General features: G+C 37.4%; 1 protein-coding gene across 4 annotated transcripts in view; it reads left to right on the top strand.

Moving 5' to 3' along the window:
- PRKAA2 (protein kinase AMP-activated catalytic subunit alpha 2) overlaps positions 1-19,680 on the top strand; it is a 65,597-nt gene that overhangs the window by 23,754 nt on the left and 22,163 nt on the right. For 3 of the 4 annotated variants that reach the window (XM_059923572.1, XM_059923592.1, XM_059923581.1), the window contains exons 2-3: positions 8,709-8,850; positions 19,097-19,190. In XM_059923572.1, coding sequence (XP_059779555.1) covers positions 8,709-8,850; positions 19,097-19,190 — 236 coding nt within the window. The remainder of the gene's footprint in view (positions 1-8,708; positions 8,851-19,096; positions 19,191-19,680) is intronic. The other variant, XM_059923601.1, reaches the window with a different exon arrangement.

Genomic DNA, 19,680 nt, shown 5'->3' on the forward strand with positions numbered 1-19,680 from the left:
GAGCTGCATGAGCTGTTTGTGTATTTTGGAGATTAATCCCTTGTCAATCACATCATTTGCAAATATTTTCTCCCATTCCGTGGGTTGTCTTTTCATTTTGTTTATGGTTTCCTTTGCTGTGCAGAAGATTTTAAGTTTAATTAGGTCCCATTTGCTTATTTTTGTTTTTATTTTCATTACTGTATGTCATGGTTCAAAGAAGATTTTGCTGCAATCTGTATCAATGAGTGTTCTGCCTATGTTTTTCTCGTAAGAGTTTTATAGTGTCCGGCCTTACATTTAGGTCTTTCATCCATTTTGAGTTTATTTTTGTGTATGGTGTTAGGGAATGTTCTAATTTCATTCTTTTACTTGTAGCTGTCCAGTTTTCCCAGCACCACTTATTGAAGAGACTGGCTTTTCTCCACTGTGTATTCTTGCCTCGTTTGTCATAGATTAATTGACCATAGGTGCATGGGTTTATTTCTGGGTTTTCTATCCTGTTCCATTGATCTATATTTATGTTTTTTTGCCAGTACCATACTGTTTTGATTACTATAGCTTTGTAATATAGTCTGAAGTCAGGGGGCCTGATTCTTCTATCTCCTTTTTCTTTCTCAGGATTGCTTTGGCTATTTAGGGCCTTTTGTGTTTCCATACAAATTTTAAAAAATTGGGGGCTTGTTCTGTGAAAATTGCCATTGGTAATTTAATAGGGATTGCACTGAATCTGTAGATTGCCTTGGGTAGTGTAGTCATTTTGACAATATTGATTCTTCCAATTCAGGAACATGGTATATCTTTCCATCTGTTTGTGTCATCTTTGATTTCTTTCATCAGCATCTTATAGTTTCCAGAGTACAGGTCTTTTGTCTCCTTAGGTAGGTTTATTCCTAGATATTTTATTCTTTTTGATGCAATGGTATATGGGATTGTTTCCTTAATTTTTCTTTCTGATCTTTTGTTCTTAATGTATAGGAATGCAACAGATTTCTGTGTATTAATTTCATATACTGCAACTTTACTGAATTCCTTGAGGAGCTCTAGTAGTTTTCTGGTAGCATTTTTAGGATTTTCTATGTATAGTATCATGTCATCTGCAAACAATGACAGTTTTACTTCTTCTTTTCCAATTTGTATTCCTTTTATTTCTCTTTCATCTCTGATTGCCATGGCTAGGACTTCCAAAACTATGTTAAATAATAGTGGTGAGAGGGGACATTCTTGTCTTGCTCCTGATCTTAGAGGGAATGCTTTCAGTTTTTCACCATTGAGAATGATGTTAGTTGTGGGTTTGTCATATATGGCCTTTATTATGTTGAGGTAATTTCCCTCTGTGCCCACTTTCTGGAGAGTTTTTATCATAAATGGGTGTTGAATTTTGTCAAAAGCTTTTTCTGCATCTATTGTGATGATCATATGGTTTTTATTCTTCAGTTTGTTAATGTGGTGTATCACAGTGATTGATTTGCAGATACTGAAGATTTCTTGCATCCCTGGGATAAATCCCACTTGATGATCATGTATGATCCTTTTAATGTATTGTTGGATTTGGTTTGATAGTAGTTTTTTGAGGACTTTTGCATGTATGTTCATTAGTGATATTGGCATGTAATTTTCTTTTTTTGTGATATCTTTGTCTGGTTTTGGTATCAGGGTGATGGTGGCCTCATAGAATGAGCTTGGGAGTGTTCCTTCTTCTGCAATTGTTTGGAAGAGTTTCAGAAGAATAGGTGTTAACTCTTTTCTAAATGTTTGATAGAATTCACCTGTGAAGTCATCTGGTCCTGGACTTTTGTTTGAAGTTTTTTAATCACAGTTTCGATTTCAGTATTTGTGATTGATGTGTTCATATTTTCTATTTCTTCTTGGTTCAGTTTTGGAAGGTTTTGTATTTCTAAGAATTTGTCCATTTCTTCTAGGTTGTCCATTTTACTGGCCTATAGTTGTAGTAGTCTCTTATGATCCTTTGTATTTCTGTGGTGTCCGTTGTAACTTCTCCTTTTTCATTTCTAATTTTATTGATTTGAGCCCGGTATCTTTTTTTCTTGATGAGTCTGGCTAAAGATTTGTCAATTTTGTTTATCTTTTTGAAAAACCAGGTTTATTTCATTGATCTTTTCTGTTGTTTTCTTGGTCTCTATTTCATTTATTCTCTGATATTTATGATTTCTTTCCTTCTACTAGCTTTGGATTTTGTTTATTCTTCTTTCTCTAGTTGCTTTAGGTGTAAGGTTAGGATGTTTATTTGAGATTTTTCTTGTTTCCTGAGGTAAGATTGTGTTGTTCTAAACTTCTCTCTTAGAACTGCTTTTGCTGTGTCTCATAGGTTTTGTATTGTGGTGTTTTTGTTGTCATTTTTTTGTTGTCTCTAGATATTTTTTTAAATTTCCTCTTTGATTTCTTCAGTAATCCATTGGTATTAATCCAACATGTTTAGTAACATGTTGTTTAGCCTCCATGTGTCTGTTTTTTACAGTTCTTTTTCCCCTGTAATTGATTTCTAATCTCATAGTGTTGTGGTCAGAAAAGATGCTTGATATGACTTTAATTTTCTTAAATTTGCCAAGGCTTGATTTGTGGCCAAAGACGTGATCTATCCTGGAGAATGTTCCATGTGCACTGGAGAAGAAAGTGTGTTCTGTTGCTTTTGAATGGAATGTTCTATAAATATCAATTAAGTTCATCTGGTCTAATGTGTCACCTAAAGGCCTGTATTTCCTATTGATTTTCTGTCTGGATGATCTATCCATTGATGAAAGTGGGGTCCCCCATTATTATTGTGTTACTGTTGATTTCTCCTTTTATGGCTGTTAGCATTTGCCTTATATATTGAGGTGCTCCAATGTGGGGTGCATATATATTCACAATTGTTATATCTTTTTGTATTGATCCCTTGATCATTATGTAGTGTCCTTCCTTGTCTCTTGTAACAGTCTTTATTTTAAAGTCTATTTTGTCTAATACGAGTATTGCTACTCCAGCTTTCTTTTTATTTCCACTTGCATGGAGTATCTTTTTCCATCCCCTCACTTTCAGTCTGTATGTGTGCCTAGATCTGAAGTGGGTCTCTTATAAACAGCATATATTTGGGTCTTATTTTTGTGTCCATTCAGCCAGTCTGTCTTTTGGTTTAAGCATTTAATCCATTTAAATTTAAGGTAATTATCAATATGTATGTTCTTATTGTCATTTTGTTAATTGATGTGGCTTTGTTTTTGAAGGTGTTTTTTCTTCCCTTCCTTTTTTGTTCTCTTCCCTTATGATTTGATGTCTGTCTTTTGTGCTATGTTTGGTTTGCTTTTTCTTTTTTGTATGTGTATCTATTTTAGATTTTTGGTTTGTGGTTCCCATGAGGTTTTGATATAGCAGTCTATATATGTACAAGATTGTTTTGAGTTGTTGGTCTCTTAATTTCCAGTGCATTTTCAATATCCTGTGTTTGTACTCTTCTCACAATTGCTGGTTTTGATATCATATTTGTGTGTGGGTGATTTCCTACCTTTGCTTTGTGTTTGCCTTTACTGATGAGCTTTGTGATTTGTAATTTTCTTGTTTCTAGCTGTGGCCTTTTATTTTCTGCCTAGAGAAGTTCCTAGGGTTTGTTTAATGCTGGTTTGGTGGTATTGAATTCTCTTAGCATTTGCTTGTCTGTAAAGATTTTGATTTCTCTGTCAAATCTGATTGAGAGCCTTGATGGTAGAGTATTCTTGGTTGTAGGTTCTTCCCTTTCACTTTGAATATATCATGCCCATTCCCTTGTGGCCTGCCAGGTTTCTTCTGAAAAATCAGCTGATAACTTTATGAGGATTTACTAGTATGTTGTTTGTTGCTTTTCCCTTGTTGCTTTTAAATTTTTTTTTGGCTTTAATTTTTGTTAGTTTGATTAATATGTGTCTTAGCATCTTGTATGGGACTGTCTTCACTTCCTGGACTTGAGTGAGTGTTTCCTTTCTCATGTTAGAGTAGTTTTCAGCTATAATGTCTTCAAATATTTTCTCAGGCCCTTTCTCTCTCTCTTCTCCTTCTGGGACCCCTATAATGTGAATGTTAGTGCGTTTAATATTGTCCCAGAGGTCTCTTAGACCTCTGTCCTCATTTCTTTTCATTATTTTTTCTTTATTCTGTTCTGCGGCAGTGATTTCTACCTTTCTGTCTTCCAGCTCACTTATTCGTTCTTCTGCCTCGATTATTCTGCTATTGATTTCTTCTAGTGTAGTTTTCATTCAAGTTATTGTATTGTTCATCTCTGTTTCTTTGTTCTTTAAACCTTCTAGCTCTTTGTTAAACATCTTTTGTATCTTCTCGATCTGTGCCTCCATTATTTTTCTGAGATCTTGGATCATCTTTACTATCATTACTCTAAATTCTTTTTCAGGTAGGTTGCCTATTTCCACTTCATTTAGTTGTTCTTGTGGGTTTTTATCTTGTTCCTTTGTGTGGAACATTTTTCTCTGCTGTCTCATTTTGTCTCACTTTGTGTGATTGTGGTTTCTGTTCCACAGGCTGCAGGATTGTAGCTCCTCTTGCTTCTGCTGTCTGTCCCCTGGTGGATGAGGTTGGTCCTTGGGCTTATGCAGGCTTCTTGGTGGGAGGGACTGGTTCCTGCCCACGGGTGGGTGGAGCTAGGTCTTGTCCCTCTGGTGGGTAGGGCCTTGTCAGGGGATGTGTTTAGAGATGGCTGTGAGCTCAGTATGGTGTTATCGGCCTGTCTGCTGATGGGTGGGGCTGTGTTCCTATCCTGCTGGTTATTTGGCCTGAGCATTGTAGCAGTGAAGCCTGTAGGCTGTTGGGTAGGGCCAGGTCTTGATACCAAAATGGCGACCTCTGGGAGAACTCACACTGATCAATATTCTCTGGGGCCTATGCCACCAATGTCCTTGCCTCCACAGTGAACCACAGCCACCCCTGACTCCCCAGGAGACCCTCCAAGACTTATAGGTAGGTCCAGCCCTGGCTCCTATTGAGTTTCTGCTTTCTGCTGGGTCCCTGTGTATGTGAAGCCTGTGTGAGCCCTCCAGGAGTGGAGTCTATCTTTCCCACAGTCCTGTGGAGCTCCTGCACTCAAGCCCCACTGGCCTTCAAAGCCAGATGGTCTGGGAGTTCCTCCTTCTGATGCCAGACCCTCAGGCTGGGGAGCCTGACGGGGGCTCAAGATTTTCACTCTTGTGGGAGAACCTCTTCAATATAGGTATTTTCTAGTTTGTGGGTCATCTACACAGGGGTATGGGATTTGATTATGTCATGAAAGCACCCCTCCTACAGTTTTGTTGTGGCTCTTTCTTCGTCTTTGAATGTGAAATATCTTTTTTGGTAGATTACAGTCTTTTGTCAATGGTTGTTCAGCAGTAAGTTGTGATTTTGGTGTTTTCATGAGAGGAAGTGAGCTCAAGTTCTTCTTCTCTACCATCTTTTCCGGGATTGAGGGCCTGCTCTTATTTTGGATTCTGGCTGTCTCTTTCCTCAGCGTGTGTTGGCTGTTATCCCCTTGATACAGCGTATGCAGGTGCAGTGGCCCTTGCGCACTCTGGGGAGAGCGGGGGCAGGACTTGTTGCCCGCTTGCGGGTCTGCTAGGGGCAGCTGCCATTCCTGCGCTCCCAGGACAGAGCTTGGCACCTGCTCACCAGTCTCCTGAGGGTGGCTACTACCCATGCACTCCTGGGACAGCACTCCTCTGGAGCCCAGGATGGTAGTGACAACTTGTGCCCGCCCCCAGAGTTCCTGTAGGTGGTGTCCTCTTGCCTGGGAGAGCTCACAGGGAAGGAAGCTCTTATGGTGTTCCCACCTCTCTCCTCGTGCACCCCCAAATAATGGCACCTTGCCTCTCCAGTGGGCTCTGGTTTCTTCTGAGTACCCCCTCAGTTGCCACAGTCCAGCCTCTTTAGGCTGTCTCTGCACATCCAACCCTGGTCCTCTTCCTGGGTCTGACCTCTGAAAGCTGAGCTTCAGCACCCAGCCCCCACCCACACTGACAGGCAAGCGTCTAAGGCTGGGGAGCACAGGGTGGCAGTGACAACCTTCTGTGCTCGTTACTCTCCATTTTGCCTTCCACAAACCAGTTGTTGCAGTCTCCTCCTAGGCTCCAAAGCTCCCCCTCCATCCAGGCTGATCTCCACACTGGTGAGGGTACTCCCCAAGGTGCATAAACCTTTCTTCCTTCACAGCTCCCTTCCTGGGGTTCAGGCCCTGTCCCAATTCCTTTCTTTATCTTTTTCCTTTGTCCTATATGGTTACATAGAGGTTTTCTTGCCCTTGCGGAAGTCTGAGGTCTCTGCCAGTGTTCAGTAGATTTTCTGTATGAATCATTCCACTTGTAGATGTGCTTTTAATGTTTTTGTGGGAGAAGGTGAGCTCCCTGTCCTACTCCTTTGCCATCTTGATCCTCCCCCAATTCCATCGATGCCATTTGTTTGCCATTGCTTCACGAGGAAAAATTTCTTCATAAAGAAATTTTTTTTTATAAAGATAAATGAGTGTGTTATTTCTTCAGATATCATAGATGAAGCAATGATTTGAAAAAAACTTAAAGATTCAGCTTTATTGGGGTATAATTGACAAAATTATAAGATATTTAAAGTGTTCATCATGGTGATGTTTTACATTAGATCCTCATATCTTATTCATCTTAGAACTGAAAGTTTGTGCCCTTTTACCCACTTCTTCTTATTTCCCTCATCCCCCAGCTCCTAGCAACCACTTTTCTACTCTCTGTTTCTATGAGTTTGACTTTTTTTCTTTGATATCCCACATATAACTGGATCTCATGTAGTATTTCTTTATCTGGCTTATTTCACTTAGCATAATACCCTCAAGGTCCATCCATGTTGAAAATAGGATTTCTTTCTTTCTCATGACCTAATAATATATTGCACTGTGTGTGTGTGTGTGTGTGTGTGTACGTGAGAGAGAGAGAGAGAAAGAGGGAATATGCACACCACATTGTCTTTATTCATTCATTCATATGTTCATGGACACTGAGGTAGTTTCCATATCTTTGCTTTTGTGAATAATGCTGCAATGAACATGCCAGTGTAGATATTTCTTTGATATCCTGTTTTTATTTCCTTTTAAGTATCCAGAAGTGGGATTGCTGGATCATATGGTAGTTCTATTTTTTATTTTTTGAGGAACCTCCACACTGTTTTACATAGTGGTTACATCAATGTACATTCCCATCAACAGTGCACAAGGGTTCCCCTTTCTCCACATCTTCACCAACACTTGTTATCTTTTCAGTTTTAATGACAGCCATTCTGACGGGTATGAGGTGATAGCTCATTGTGGTGGTGGTTTTGATTTGCATCTACCTGATGGTTAGTGATGATTACCTGATGATTTTGTGTACTTGGCCATTTGTATACCTTCTTTGGCAAGAGGTTTATTCAGTTTCTCTGTCCATTTTTAAAATCAGATTGTTTGGTTTTTTGCTATTAAGTTGTTAAGTAATGTATATATTTTGGGTATTAACCCTTTATCAGGTATATAATTTGCAAATATTTTCTTCCATTCAGTAGGTTGCCTTTTCATTTTGTTGATGTTTTCTTTTGCTGTGCAGAAGCTTTTTAGTTTGATTTAGTCCCACTTGTTTTTATTTGCTTTTGTTGCCTTTGCTTTTGTTGTCAAGTCCCAAAAAATCATTGCTAAGACTAACATCAAGGAGCTTACCCCCTTCTAGAAGTTTTATGGTTTCTGGTTTTAAATTTAAGTCTTTAATCCATTTTGAGTTGATTTTTATGTACCGTGTGAGATAGGGGTCTATTTTCATTCTTTTGTATGTGGCTATCCAATTTTCCCAACACCATTTATTGGAGAGAGTATCTTTTCCCCATTGTATATTCTTGATTCTTTTGTCATAAATTAATTGACCTTATATGCATGAGTTTGTTTATGGGCTCTTTATTCTATTCAATTAATCTCTATGTCTGGTTTTATGCCAGTACTATGCTGTTTTGATTACTATAACTTTGTAATATAGTTTGAAATCAGGAAGTGTGATGCATCCAGTATGTACAAAATACTGCGCTTATATACTTCCTAGGAGATTCAGATGAATACTGACTGTCTTATTCAAGGAGGGTAAGAGCTAATAGCTCATGTCATATGATTTTTCAAAAATACAAATATATATAATAGCCTCAAAATGGTGAATGACACATGAGCTTTATAAATACACTGTGAGGGTTTGAAAGAAGTAGAGATTCCATCAAATAGGGAGAAAATGGGAAAGCTTTATAGAAAAGGCAAAAAAAAGGGTTACATGTGGATTTTCTGATGAAATAGTTTTGAAACTAGTTATGAGTTTTAGTTTATTATAGCAATTATTTATTCTTCAATAATACAATGACTGGATTAACCAGAAGAGGAGGAAGAAAGAGATTAACAAAACATAGTAAATTCTATTCTATTCTATCCAAAAGATGTTTCAAATTTGATTATACTTTTAGGTAAGAATATGGAATTCAGTCATCCTTTCCACAAAGATTTAATTAACATCTCTGTGCTAGGTGTTGAGGATACAGAGGAGACTAAGATATAGTTTCTGTCCTCAAGGAGTGCATACTCCAATAGAAGAGACAGACATGAAAAGAGATATCTTCTGTTCTATGCAATAAATGATATCAAAGAGGCATACATGAGTAAAGAAGTTTGGGGTTACAGTGGAAGGAAGCATGAATAAATAATTATGTTGCTATGACAGCAAGGTTATTTTCCTTTTTCTTTTCTCTAGTTGGAGAACATCAATTAACAGGCCATAAGGTGGCAGTTAAAATTTTAAACAGACAGAAGATTCGCAGTTTAGATGTTGTTGGAAAAATAAAACGAGAAATTCAAAATCTAAAACTCTTTCGTCATCCTCATATTATCAAACTGTAAGTATTTTTGCACTTGATAATATAAAAGAGAAACTGTCTTGAAATATTATATTTAATAATTATTTATTTTTAGTTAAACTTTTATAAATATACAATTTTTTCATATTTATATTTAGCAAGTGTTAATTCATTTAACCTCATCACTCCTTTTTTGCATACTTCTGGTTTAGAATTAAAAGTCTAATTGTAAATTGGATCATCGCTAATATTCATGTTGAAGGTCATTTAGTATTTTGCTATTTCTAGATTTCTTTTATAATTATTTTCTAGTCACTTTTAATTAGCATACCAAGATATTTTCTTTATGGAAAAGGTAGAAAGTTACTATTAAAGATTATCTGCCATAGTATTGAATATTATTTGCCAAACTGCAATCATTACTTTAATTACTGATCGTAAAGCCCTTAGGAAGGCAAATGAATTTTTTTCTTTTTGGATAAGACAAGTTACAAATTTAGAAGATAAGTAAATTAAGAGTTTAATAAATAAACTACGTAATTAAATTGAAAGATAAATAATAATTTAAAATCAACTAGATCCATAGAAAATTTAGACATTAAGTGTGCAGCAGTGTTCCTTTACATCATTTGAAGTTGTGTTTAATATTTATTGCAAAAATGTAATATGCTAAACACTGAAAACTGTCTTTACTTTTATCTTAAAGCTTGGATAGAGTTTAATAAAATAAATATTAATTTTATTGACTACCTGATAATGGCTAGAAAATGTATTGAGCATTTTACATACATAATTTCACTTCATTCTCACAATAAGCATATAAGGAGTATTATTATCCTCATTTTATGGATAAGAAAATCGCATATCTAAAGAGGATCAGCAACTTGTCCAAGGTTAAATAGCTAGTAAGTTGCAGAGCTAGTAGTTGAGTTCATATCTGATTTCAAATGCCATGCTGTTAATTTCTACTCCAGTACTGAGAAAACTGAAATGACAAGCAGTAGTATTAATATCTTTGAGGCTTCGTTTGCTAGGTCATTATAGTCAGAGGTTATATTTAGCCTAAACTTTGTTAGTGAGTAATCTTTAGATGTCAGCATTGATGGGGAACAACTTGATAACCCTCTAGAGGTATGTTGTTTACCTAATAACAAGGCTGCGTAGTAACTGTGGTAGGGAATAGTGCCCCCCAGTCCCAAGATATCCTAATGCCCAGTGAGTATGTTATATTACATGGCAAAGGAGAAGTCTAAGGTTATAGATGGATTTAAGGTTGCTAATCAGCTGACAAAAATAGGGAGATTTTCCTGGGTTATCTGGGTGGTCCGAGTGTAATACAATGGTCCTTAGAAGTGGAAGAGGGGATCATAAGCCAGAGGGAGAGATTTGAGGATGGAAGCAAGGTCAGAGTGATGGGATGTGAGAAGGACTCAACTGGCTGTGCCTGGCTTTGAAGATGGAGGAAGGGGGCCATGAGCCAAGGATTGCAGATGGTCTCTAAAAGTTGGAAAACACAAAGAAATGGATTTCTTTTAGAGCCTCCGGAAGGCAATGCAGGCCTGCTATGTCTTGATTTTAGCCCAGTGAGGCATGTGTCAGACTTCTAACCTATCAGACTTCTTACCCCTATGTAAGATAATACAGAATACATTTGTGTTGTTTTAAGCACTAGGTTCTAAATATGGCAACAATAGGAAACCAATACAGGAAGGATTCTTGAAATCCTTAACTGAATGGCTGATCCAGTTATTGCTGGGATTTGGAACACGCATTTATATATTTCTAGTATTTATAGTATTTTTGTAACTAGATACATTTATTGCTAGAGGACCATTGCAAATTAGTATGTTAAATGAGGGTCCCACTCAGTGTATCTTACCAACAGCATGAATATGTCACCGACTGTTCAAAGAATGCTTTTCTTGGGTTTGGTGTGCCATTGGGTGACCTGTGATGACTCTGTTCTCACATCACTATGATGAAAACTTCATTCTAACAGTAAGCTTCAGTGTCATTTGATCTTCATTTGAAGTTCACTTGATCATAAACGTAAACAGGAAATGAGGCCCCTGAAATTGTATGGCAGTACTTGATTATGAGGTTGTCATCTAGGACCTGTATTCTAGATAATCCAGAATATGTATATACAGGTTTTTAAAGATTATCATAGGAATTAAAATATCACCTATGAGTTCAGTTACTCACTCTCGTATTCTTTGTTTCCTTAACTTTAAAATGGGGATACCCCATGGTGCTGTTTGAGGATTAAATGTGTTCTCACTGTTACAATGTCTGCTACTAGATGTGCATTGGCCCAGAAGCAGGAATGGGCAGCCTGCAAGCTGATTCCAGTGCTCTCATCATTCCGAATGATTTTCAGTTAACTGAAACAGCTCATGTCTGACTTCAGCTCCGTGTTAGTAATGACTTTATTCTAGTTACTGAATGACTTCTAAGCTAAGTCTCTTTGCTCTTCCTTACTGAGTGGTCACGTCCTATAAGAGGAGAAAACTGGGAAACCAGACTAAAAATGTCATATGCCAAAGTGAGAATGGAGAAGGGAGAGATCTCTGTATTTTCCTTGTTTCCTGACTTCATCACTTTTAGAATGCCAACCCTGAAAGATCCCAGGGAAACTTTGTCCATTTAGGGTATGAGTTCTAGTTCCTGTTCTGTTCCTATAAACACAGATCAGATTTTGTCAATAAGCAGTTGCAGTTGTCATGAGGATTTAGAAGCTTATGTTTGATGTTGTAATTACTAGTGTTTTCTTCCTTCCATTTCTATAATTACTTATAATTGTTTGATTTTGGTTTGATTACTTATATCATTCTGTTTTAGAATTATTTAATTATTTGCTGTTTTGTGAAGGAGTTATAGAATGTTCTCAGTATTGGTCAGAAGGTAATTGGCAGAGGTGAATTTAGTGTTTAAAGCTTCTGGCTTCCAGCCTTGAGCTTATCCATTCTGCCACATATCCTCTTTTATTGTGGATCTGAATTTTTTTTAAAAAGGCACCCATGTATTCTTGCTACACAACAAGCTTATTGACATAGCCTCTAACAGTGTTAGTGATTTAAACAGGGAGAGAGACCTGATCCTTTTACTGGTTTTGTTTTCTCTCTGCAGTCTTGGACTAACTGCCAAGAATAGTTTCCTTGCTACAGAATGGGCTTCTAGAGTAAGCAAGAAAGTTTGAAAACTAAATACTAAGAATGAAGGTTATATATTGCACAATTTCTTTATTAATTCCAATTGAAAAAACCCCGCTGGGAGAAAATTAAAAGGAATAAACAGGATTGAAAGGAAACTCCAAACTTTCCCATGAACTAGAATTTGTTGAAATGACTTTTGTCCTTGTTTTTCATTCCCCCATGGTTCTTAGGGAAACTTCATTTTAACTGGTCAAAGGATCAATACTTTCTAATTTGGTAGAGATGGTTTTGCCTGCCAACTTTTAAAAATGTCTATCTTATCCGACCTACGGACAGCTTTTAACATTATTCATCACTACCACCTTGAAATGTTGTAGTCTCTAGGTTTCCATGGCACCACAGTCTTCTGATTTTCTTTTTACATTCTTGCCTCTTCTTGAGACTTTCTTTTATGGGTCCCTTGTTATCTGCCTGACCATTAGATATTGATGTATTTCAGCATTCTGAGCTACAGTAATCTTAGTGAACCCTTTTTGGATGACCTTATCTACTACCACGGTGTCATTTGTCATCTCTATCTTAAAAATTTACAAATCTATATTGCTTCTGAATTCTGAACACATTTATTGAACTGTTTATTGGGTGTTTCCATTCTGGAGTCACAGAGTCATCTGAAACTAAGTTGAACTTTTTCTCCCATATATACATATTTTTGTGCGTGAATGAGAATACCATTCACACAGCTTCCTAAGCCTAAAACTTGGGCATCATATTTAATTCCTCTTCCCTCGCCCCTTACATATAATTGATCATTAAGTTCTGCCACTCTTAATCTTGAGTGTCCCCTAAATCTGTTCATTTCTCTCTGCTCTTATTGTCAGGCCACCATCTTCTCTTGCTTGCTATATTTCAACTGTTGCTTCTGCTTGGAAAACTTTACCTATATCTCCCTTCCTCTAGGCTTCCAATTCCAGCTTGTCCTTTAAATATCAGCTTTTAAATGCAACTACCTCTAGAAAAACTACTTTGCCCTAGTCCTAACACTGGGTTAGGTTTCATCCTCTCGGTCCTGGAGCACCCAGAATTTCAGCTTTTCCAAAGTCCTGGGCATTATATTGTAATTGGTCATTTTCTTATTAGTATCGCCATGAGACTGAATTCTTTAGGAGCAGAAGCTATGTTTGTTGTTTCTTTTATTCAGCAAATTTTTATTGGGCACCTAGTATCTGATAGGTACTGTTGTAAGGCATTGGGGGTACAGTGGTAAAAGACAGCATCTCTGCCCTTGTGGAGTTTATATTCTAGGGGTATCTAGCAGTTCTCGATAGTAAGTAAACAAATTAACCAGACTATTTTAGGCACTGATAAGTGCTATGAGGAGAGTGAAACAGGGTGCTGTCCTAGGGTGTGACGAGGAAAGAGGAGGTGCTAATTTAGATTGGGTTGTTAGGAAAGCTTCACTGAGAGGTAAGGTTTGAGCTAAGACCTAAAGGATGATAAAGATCTAGCCATTTGAAAATCTGGGGACAGAGTGTTTTTTTGTTGTTTTTTTTTTAAGGAATTCCTTTATTTTTATTATTTATTTATTTATTTATTTATTTTTGGCTGTGTTGGGTCTTCGTTTCTGTGCGAGGGCTTTCTCTAGTTGCGGCAAGTGGGGGCCACTCTTCATCGCGGTGCGCGGGCCTCTCACTGTTGCGGCCTCTCTTGTTGCGGAGCACAGGCTCCAGACGCGCAGGCTCAGTAGTTGTGGCTCACGGGCCTAGTTGCTCCGCGGCATGTGGGATCTTCCCAGACCAGGGCTCGAACCTGTGTCCCCTGCATTGGCAGGCAGGTTCTTAACCACTGCGCCACCAGGGAAGCCTCAGAGTGTTTTTAAAGCAAGGGGACCAGCAACCTCAGAGTTGCTGAGGTTGAAACAATGTTCGAGTATTATAGGAAAAAGAAGATTGCTATAATGTCTGGAGTGGAGTGAATGACGGAAAGAGAGGTAGTTCATGAGGTCAAAGAGTAGACATGGACCACATATCATAGAATCTTGATGACCTTGCTGATTTTGGATTCTGTTCAAAATGGGAAGCTTTCAGAGAGCTGGGGGAGTGACATGATATGACCATAGTGTGGAACGGATACAGAGGCAGAAGTGGAAGCAGAGAGACCAGTTAGGAAGCTGTTGCTATGGTCCAGCTGACAGATGAATGGTGGCTTTAGCCAAGAGGTGGTATAGATTTGTGCTGTCCAGTACAGTAGCCACTAGCCATATGTGACATAAATTTAAATTAAATGAATTAAAAATTTTGGTTATCTGGTCACACTATCCACATTTCAAGTGCTTAATAGCCACATGTGACTAGTGGCTATCATATTAGACAGAGAAGATATAAAATATTGCCATCATTGCAGAAAGTTGTATCTGACAACACTGGTCTAGCTGGAGGTAAATCTGTCAATTCAATGTATATTTTGGAGGTAAAACTAATAAATTACTGAGGAAAAGAAAGGGAGTGAGGACCCTCCCCCCACTTTTTTTTTTGCCTGAGCAACTGGGATTTTGGGTTTTGGCTTGAAAAACTAGGTGTTGATCATGATACCATGTTCTGAGATACGAAGAATGGAGGAGAACCATATTGGGGTACAGGTGAACATTAGTGGTCTGCTTTGGCTGTCCTAAGTTGAGAATCCCATTAGATATCCAAGTGGAGATGTCCAATACCATCTTTATCTCTCCAGCACCTAGTACAGCACTAGGTGTTCAGTGATTACTTACTGCATATATAAGGAAGTAAATGTGAACAAGGTCCTGATGATTCTAGGAGGACAGCAAAGCAAAAGAATGAAAGTGTAAAGAACATGGTGTGGTGGGAACAAACAGTCTTGTTTGTCTCATGCACAGAGTATGTATAGGGATATGGAGGAAAATAAGGCCAGAGTGTTAGCTTGTTGATCCATTCATTCAACAAATGGTACCATTTAGGTACTGGGGATACACCAGCAAACAAAAAGATGACAACAAAATTTCTGCTATTATGAAGCTCATATTTGTGTGTGTGTATTTTGTGTGTGTGTGTGTGTAGTGGGTGGCGTTGAAGAGATAGACAATAAATGCTATGTCAGTAAAATATGTTGTATGTTAGACAGTGAAGAGGAGAGGGGATATGCATGCAGATATCTGGAGGGGGGAAATAACAGATGGTGAGAACAGCACATACAAAGGCTCGGAGGTGGAAATTGCTACAGGCAATAGTAGGTAGATCATAGTAGCAGAGTGATCTAGGGGGAATTGGAGTAAGAGATGTGGTCAGAGACATAAAGGGGAGCCAGATTGTGTAGGATATACTAGACCACTGTAAGAGCTTTGGCTTTTAACTCTGAGTAAAAGAGAAGCCATTGGCAAGTTTTATCCGGAGGTGTGATGTGACCTGACTTACGTTGAAGCAGGGAAATCAGTTAGGGATCAATTGCAGTATTCTGATTAAAAGAGATGGTGGCTTGGAATAGAGCATAGTGTGGAGGGTGTTGAGAAGTAAGCATATTTTGTATATATTTTCAAGATAAAGAACAGCGTTTGCTGACAGATTAGATGTAGGTTGTGAAAGGAGAGAAGTCAAGGATGACTCCAAGGTTAGCTGGCGTGGGCAAATAAAAAAATGGAGTTGCCATTAATTGAAATGGAAAAGACTGTAGGAGGAACAAGTTTGAAGTGGGATGTTAGGTATCAAGAATTCGATTTTGTTTTTTTTGAAGTTGAAATGTTTATTATGCATCCAAGTAGAGATGCAAGTAGGTTATTTGATATGTGAGTCTGAAGTTAAGGGGAGAGGTATAAACCAGAGATAAATTTGGAAGTCATCAGCATATAGATGGTATTTAAGATATTTAAGACCCAAAGCCTAGATGATGTCACCAAGGATGTGCATATAAATAAATAAGAATTCTAGGGATTGATCTCTATGGCAGTATGATGTTAAGATGTCTGGGAGATGAGGAGGAACCAGCAAAGGAGAATGAAAGTGAACAGTTAAAATGGTTGGAGAAAAACCAAGAGAATTTGGCATCTTGAAGCCAAGGGGAAAATGTGTTTGAAGAAAGAGAGATTATTAACTGTTCCTATACTGCTGAATATTGAGTAAGATGAGGCTGAGGAGGAAGAGCTAATTGTAGAAACCAAGTCCTTTAGTAGGTGGGGCAGAGGAATCCAGTGCATAATTGGAGGAGTTAGTCTTAGACAGTATATGACCATGGAATGAGTCATTGTGTGTGGTAGAGGAAAAGAGAGTTAGAACTGAGGAGTCAAGGAAGTTAGAGGGCATGTATTGGGCAGATCATCTATGTGGATATTTTGTTTACCCGGAATGATGACAGCATTAGCAGTGGGGAAAGAGACATTAAGTCAAAATGAGAGGGAGTTGATAGTGAGGTTGGTTGATGACTATAACAAGAAAAGGTATTGGGTAATGTAATCTGGTGGCCTGCACTTCAGAGACAGTGGGGTTTTTGAGGAAGGATTTCCTTTAGACCATAGTTCATTACTAGACTCTGGAAATTGGCCAGCATTTAAAATTTCATTGTGAGTTAATAAAATCTAGGCTGTGATCAGTAATGGCTGCTAATATCTCAAAAAAGAGACAGATATCCTACACCTGTGGCTGGAAGCACATACCACCATCTAGTCTTTAAGAAGAAAATTAAAATCAAACTGAAATCTGATCAAGCCTCTGGATACAACAGTATTTACTGAAGACTGCAATATACTCGGAGGAATCAGCAACTAAATTTATTAGAATTGCATCACTTTTCTCTTTTACCCCAAAGATGTACAAAGCAGAAAAGTGACTGAGAATTCTGTTACTGAATCAGATCAGCCTACAGTGAAGTGACACAGTGGGTGCTCCTGTTCCTCACTATTCATTTTATTCAATTAGAGTTTGCTGCCTGTTAGGATTGCTTTTATAGAACCATTTTTTTCCTCGAGTTCTCAGGGAAGATTCCCTTTTCACAGTTCATTTGAAGTAGACTCAACCTTATTTGCCAGTTATATTAGTTTATTCTGTGTAAAGTGGGGTACCTTGTCATTTTTCATCCCAAAGACTAACGATGGCTATTATAAATATTTCTTCTGAAAGTCTGTAATCATTTTCAATACTACAGCTTTAATTTTTACTTTTTTCTAATTCTTTTTTTAATTGAAGCATAGTTGATTTACAGTGTTAGGTTAATATTTTACTTTTTGCAAGTGTTTAATTTATACATGATGTGTCCTCTTTTAAAATATATAGTAGGGCTTCCCTGGTGGCGCAGTGGTTGAGAATCTGCCTGCCAATGCAGGGGACGCGGGTTCGAGCCCTGGTCTGGGAGGATCCCACATGCCGCGGAGCGACTCGGCCCGTGAGCCACAATTACTGAGCCTGCGCGTCTGGAGCCTGTGCTCCGCAACAGGAGAGGCCGCGACAGTGAGAGGCCCGCGCACCGTGATGGAAAGTGGCCCCCGCTTGCCGCAACTAGAGAAAGCCCTCGCACAGAAACGAAGACCCAACACAGCCATACCATACATACATACATACATAAATAAAAAGAATGTAAGCAGACAAGAATAGCATTAAAAAATAAAAAAAAATAATTAAAAAAAATATATATATATATAGTATATAGTTACGTCACCAACTTCCTGGTCATTTTTTCCCTCCTCTTTTATGAAGACTAGTAACCAGAACCGCCATTTAGAACATACTCTCTTTTTTGCACCTTAATAATAAAAGGTGCCCCATCTGGGTGGACTAATTACCAAAATGTTCCCCTGCTTCTGGCATATCCTGTGTCAAGGCATACTTTCTACAGGGGGGCATCTGGGCCACTTCTCAGCCCCTGCTTGTGCCTTCCACTGGGTGCCTTTAAGCCATGCAGAACTGCCAGCTACACTTAGTGGCTTTAAATAGCAACTCAGTGTAAATTAGATATTGCTCATGATCAACCAGATTATAAATAATTCTTTATAAATAAAGCAGAGTAGAACAGTTTTTCTTTTATATGTGTTAAATGCAACCTTCATTTAAAACATTAGTGTTATATTAACTTGTTTTTAAAGTTTTCAGAACTCTGATACAATTGTGTGTGTATGTGGAAGTTGTAGTTTTTTAGGAAAAATTTTATTTTGTCAAATAGAGCTAAGGTTCTTTATTGTTTTATGTGCTCAGCTTTGAGTGCCTAGAAAATGTACATATATATTTTCACACACATAAACACACACACATACGTAAATACATACATCTATTTAATTTTTTATTATGGAAATTTCATAATGAATACAACAGTAAAGTGATGAAGCCTCATTTATCTGTCATTCAGCTTCAACAGTTATTAGTGTATTGTTTTATCTGCTTCCTCCTACTTCTCCCACCCCAAATTATTTTGAAGCAAATCCCAAATAGTATGTTTTTAGTCTATAAATTCTTCAGTATCTACTGTGGTAATTTAAAGGCTCTATTTTAATAAAACAAGCACAGTTCAGTATCACACCTAAACAGTTAGAATATTATGAACCATCCAGTCTGTATTCAGATTTTCTTGATTGTTTCATAAATGGTTTTTAAAGTTGGTTTGTTTGAACTGGAATGAAAGAAAACAAGTCTATACAGTATAATTGGTCAATATGTCTCTTGATTTGCTTTTAATCTATACCTTCCCCTCCCTTTTTTTGCATTTCAGTTTTTGAGGAAAGGATCATTTGTCTACTTTATAGATTTTGCTGATTTGTATCCCTTTTGGTATCATTTTACCTTTCCAAGAATATTTTTCACTTATGTTTAAATATAAGCTACCTCATCTCTATAGACTACAAACAAATTTTTGTTTAAATGGAAAAATTGATGCTTAATTTAGTTGTTGAGGAATGAAGGATTTTGTAAACGTGAAAGGGGGGATCTGAAGGGAAGTCTATAAGCCCTAGGAAGTAATTGAGTTTTGTGAAGCTTCGTGTTTATAGCTCTGTGATTATTTTGATAACATTATATAATTTGTTGCCATCTTAAAATATTGTAGAATACTGGAATACCAATTTATAGCAAGAATGGATGTACTAGGTTGATTCTGGTTAAAGTAACATTTTTTATTAAATTTTTTCATTTACAAAAAAGATACCAAGTGATCAGCACTCCAACAGATTTTTTTATGGTAATGGAATATGTGTCTGGTGGTGAATTATTTGACTACATCTGTAAACATGGCCGGGTGAGTAACATGCTGTTTAGTACAATAAGCCCTTAAGCTAAAAAAGAAGAAAGTAGTGAGAAATAGCAAACCACAAAGGTATCTTCAGAGTCGGGGTTGCTTCTGTAATAATGTCTAACTAAACATACAGAGTATTAGATATATTTTTCCTTAAAAAGTACACCTTATGAAATACTGATTTTAGGAAATATATTCCACTTAATTGCCAACGTGAAAAGCCTATGCTTTTCAAAATGAAAAATCAGTTCCATAACATCATGTTGAAGCTTCAGTTATTTCCTTTTCTTTGCAATTTCACGTAAGTTCTGTTTTAGATTATGTTTTACTTGTTGATTCCCTGAAACATTGTGCACACTTAGTAATATTAATTGAAAATGAACTGCCTAGCAGCAAAGAAAAACCTGTTGATTGACATGTTGAGCTTGAATGCAAGTTTTTGGCTTGTTTGTCTCATTTGTTGAGAATTCTAGCACAGTTCTGATTAGCGTAC

Source organism: Balaenoptera ricei, chromosome 1 (genome assembly GCF_028023285.1).
Source record: "Balaenoptera ricei isolate mBalRic1 chromosome 1, mBalRic1.hap2, whole genome shotgun sequence".
Lineage (NCBI taxonomy): Eukaryota > Metazoa > Chordata > Mammalia > Artiodactyla > Balaenopteridae > Balaenoptera > Balaenoptera ricei.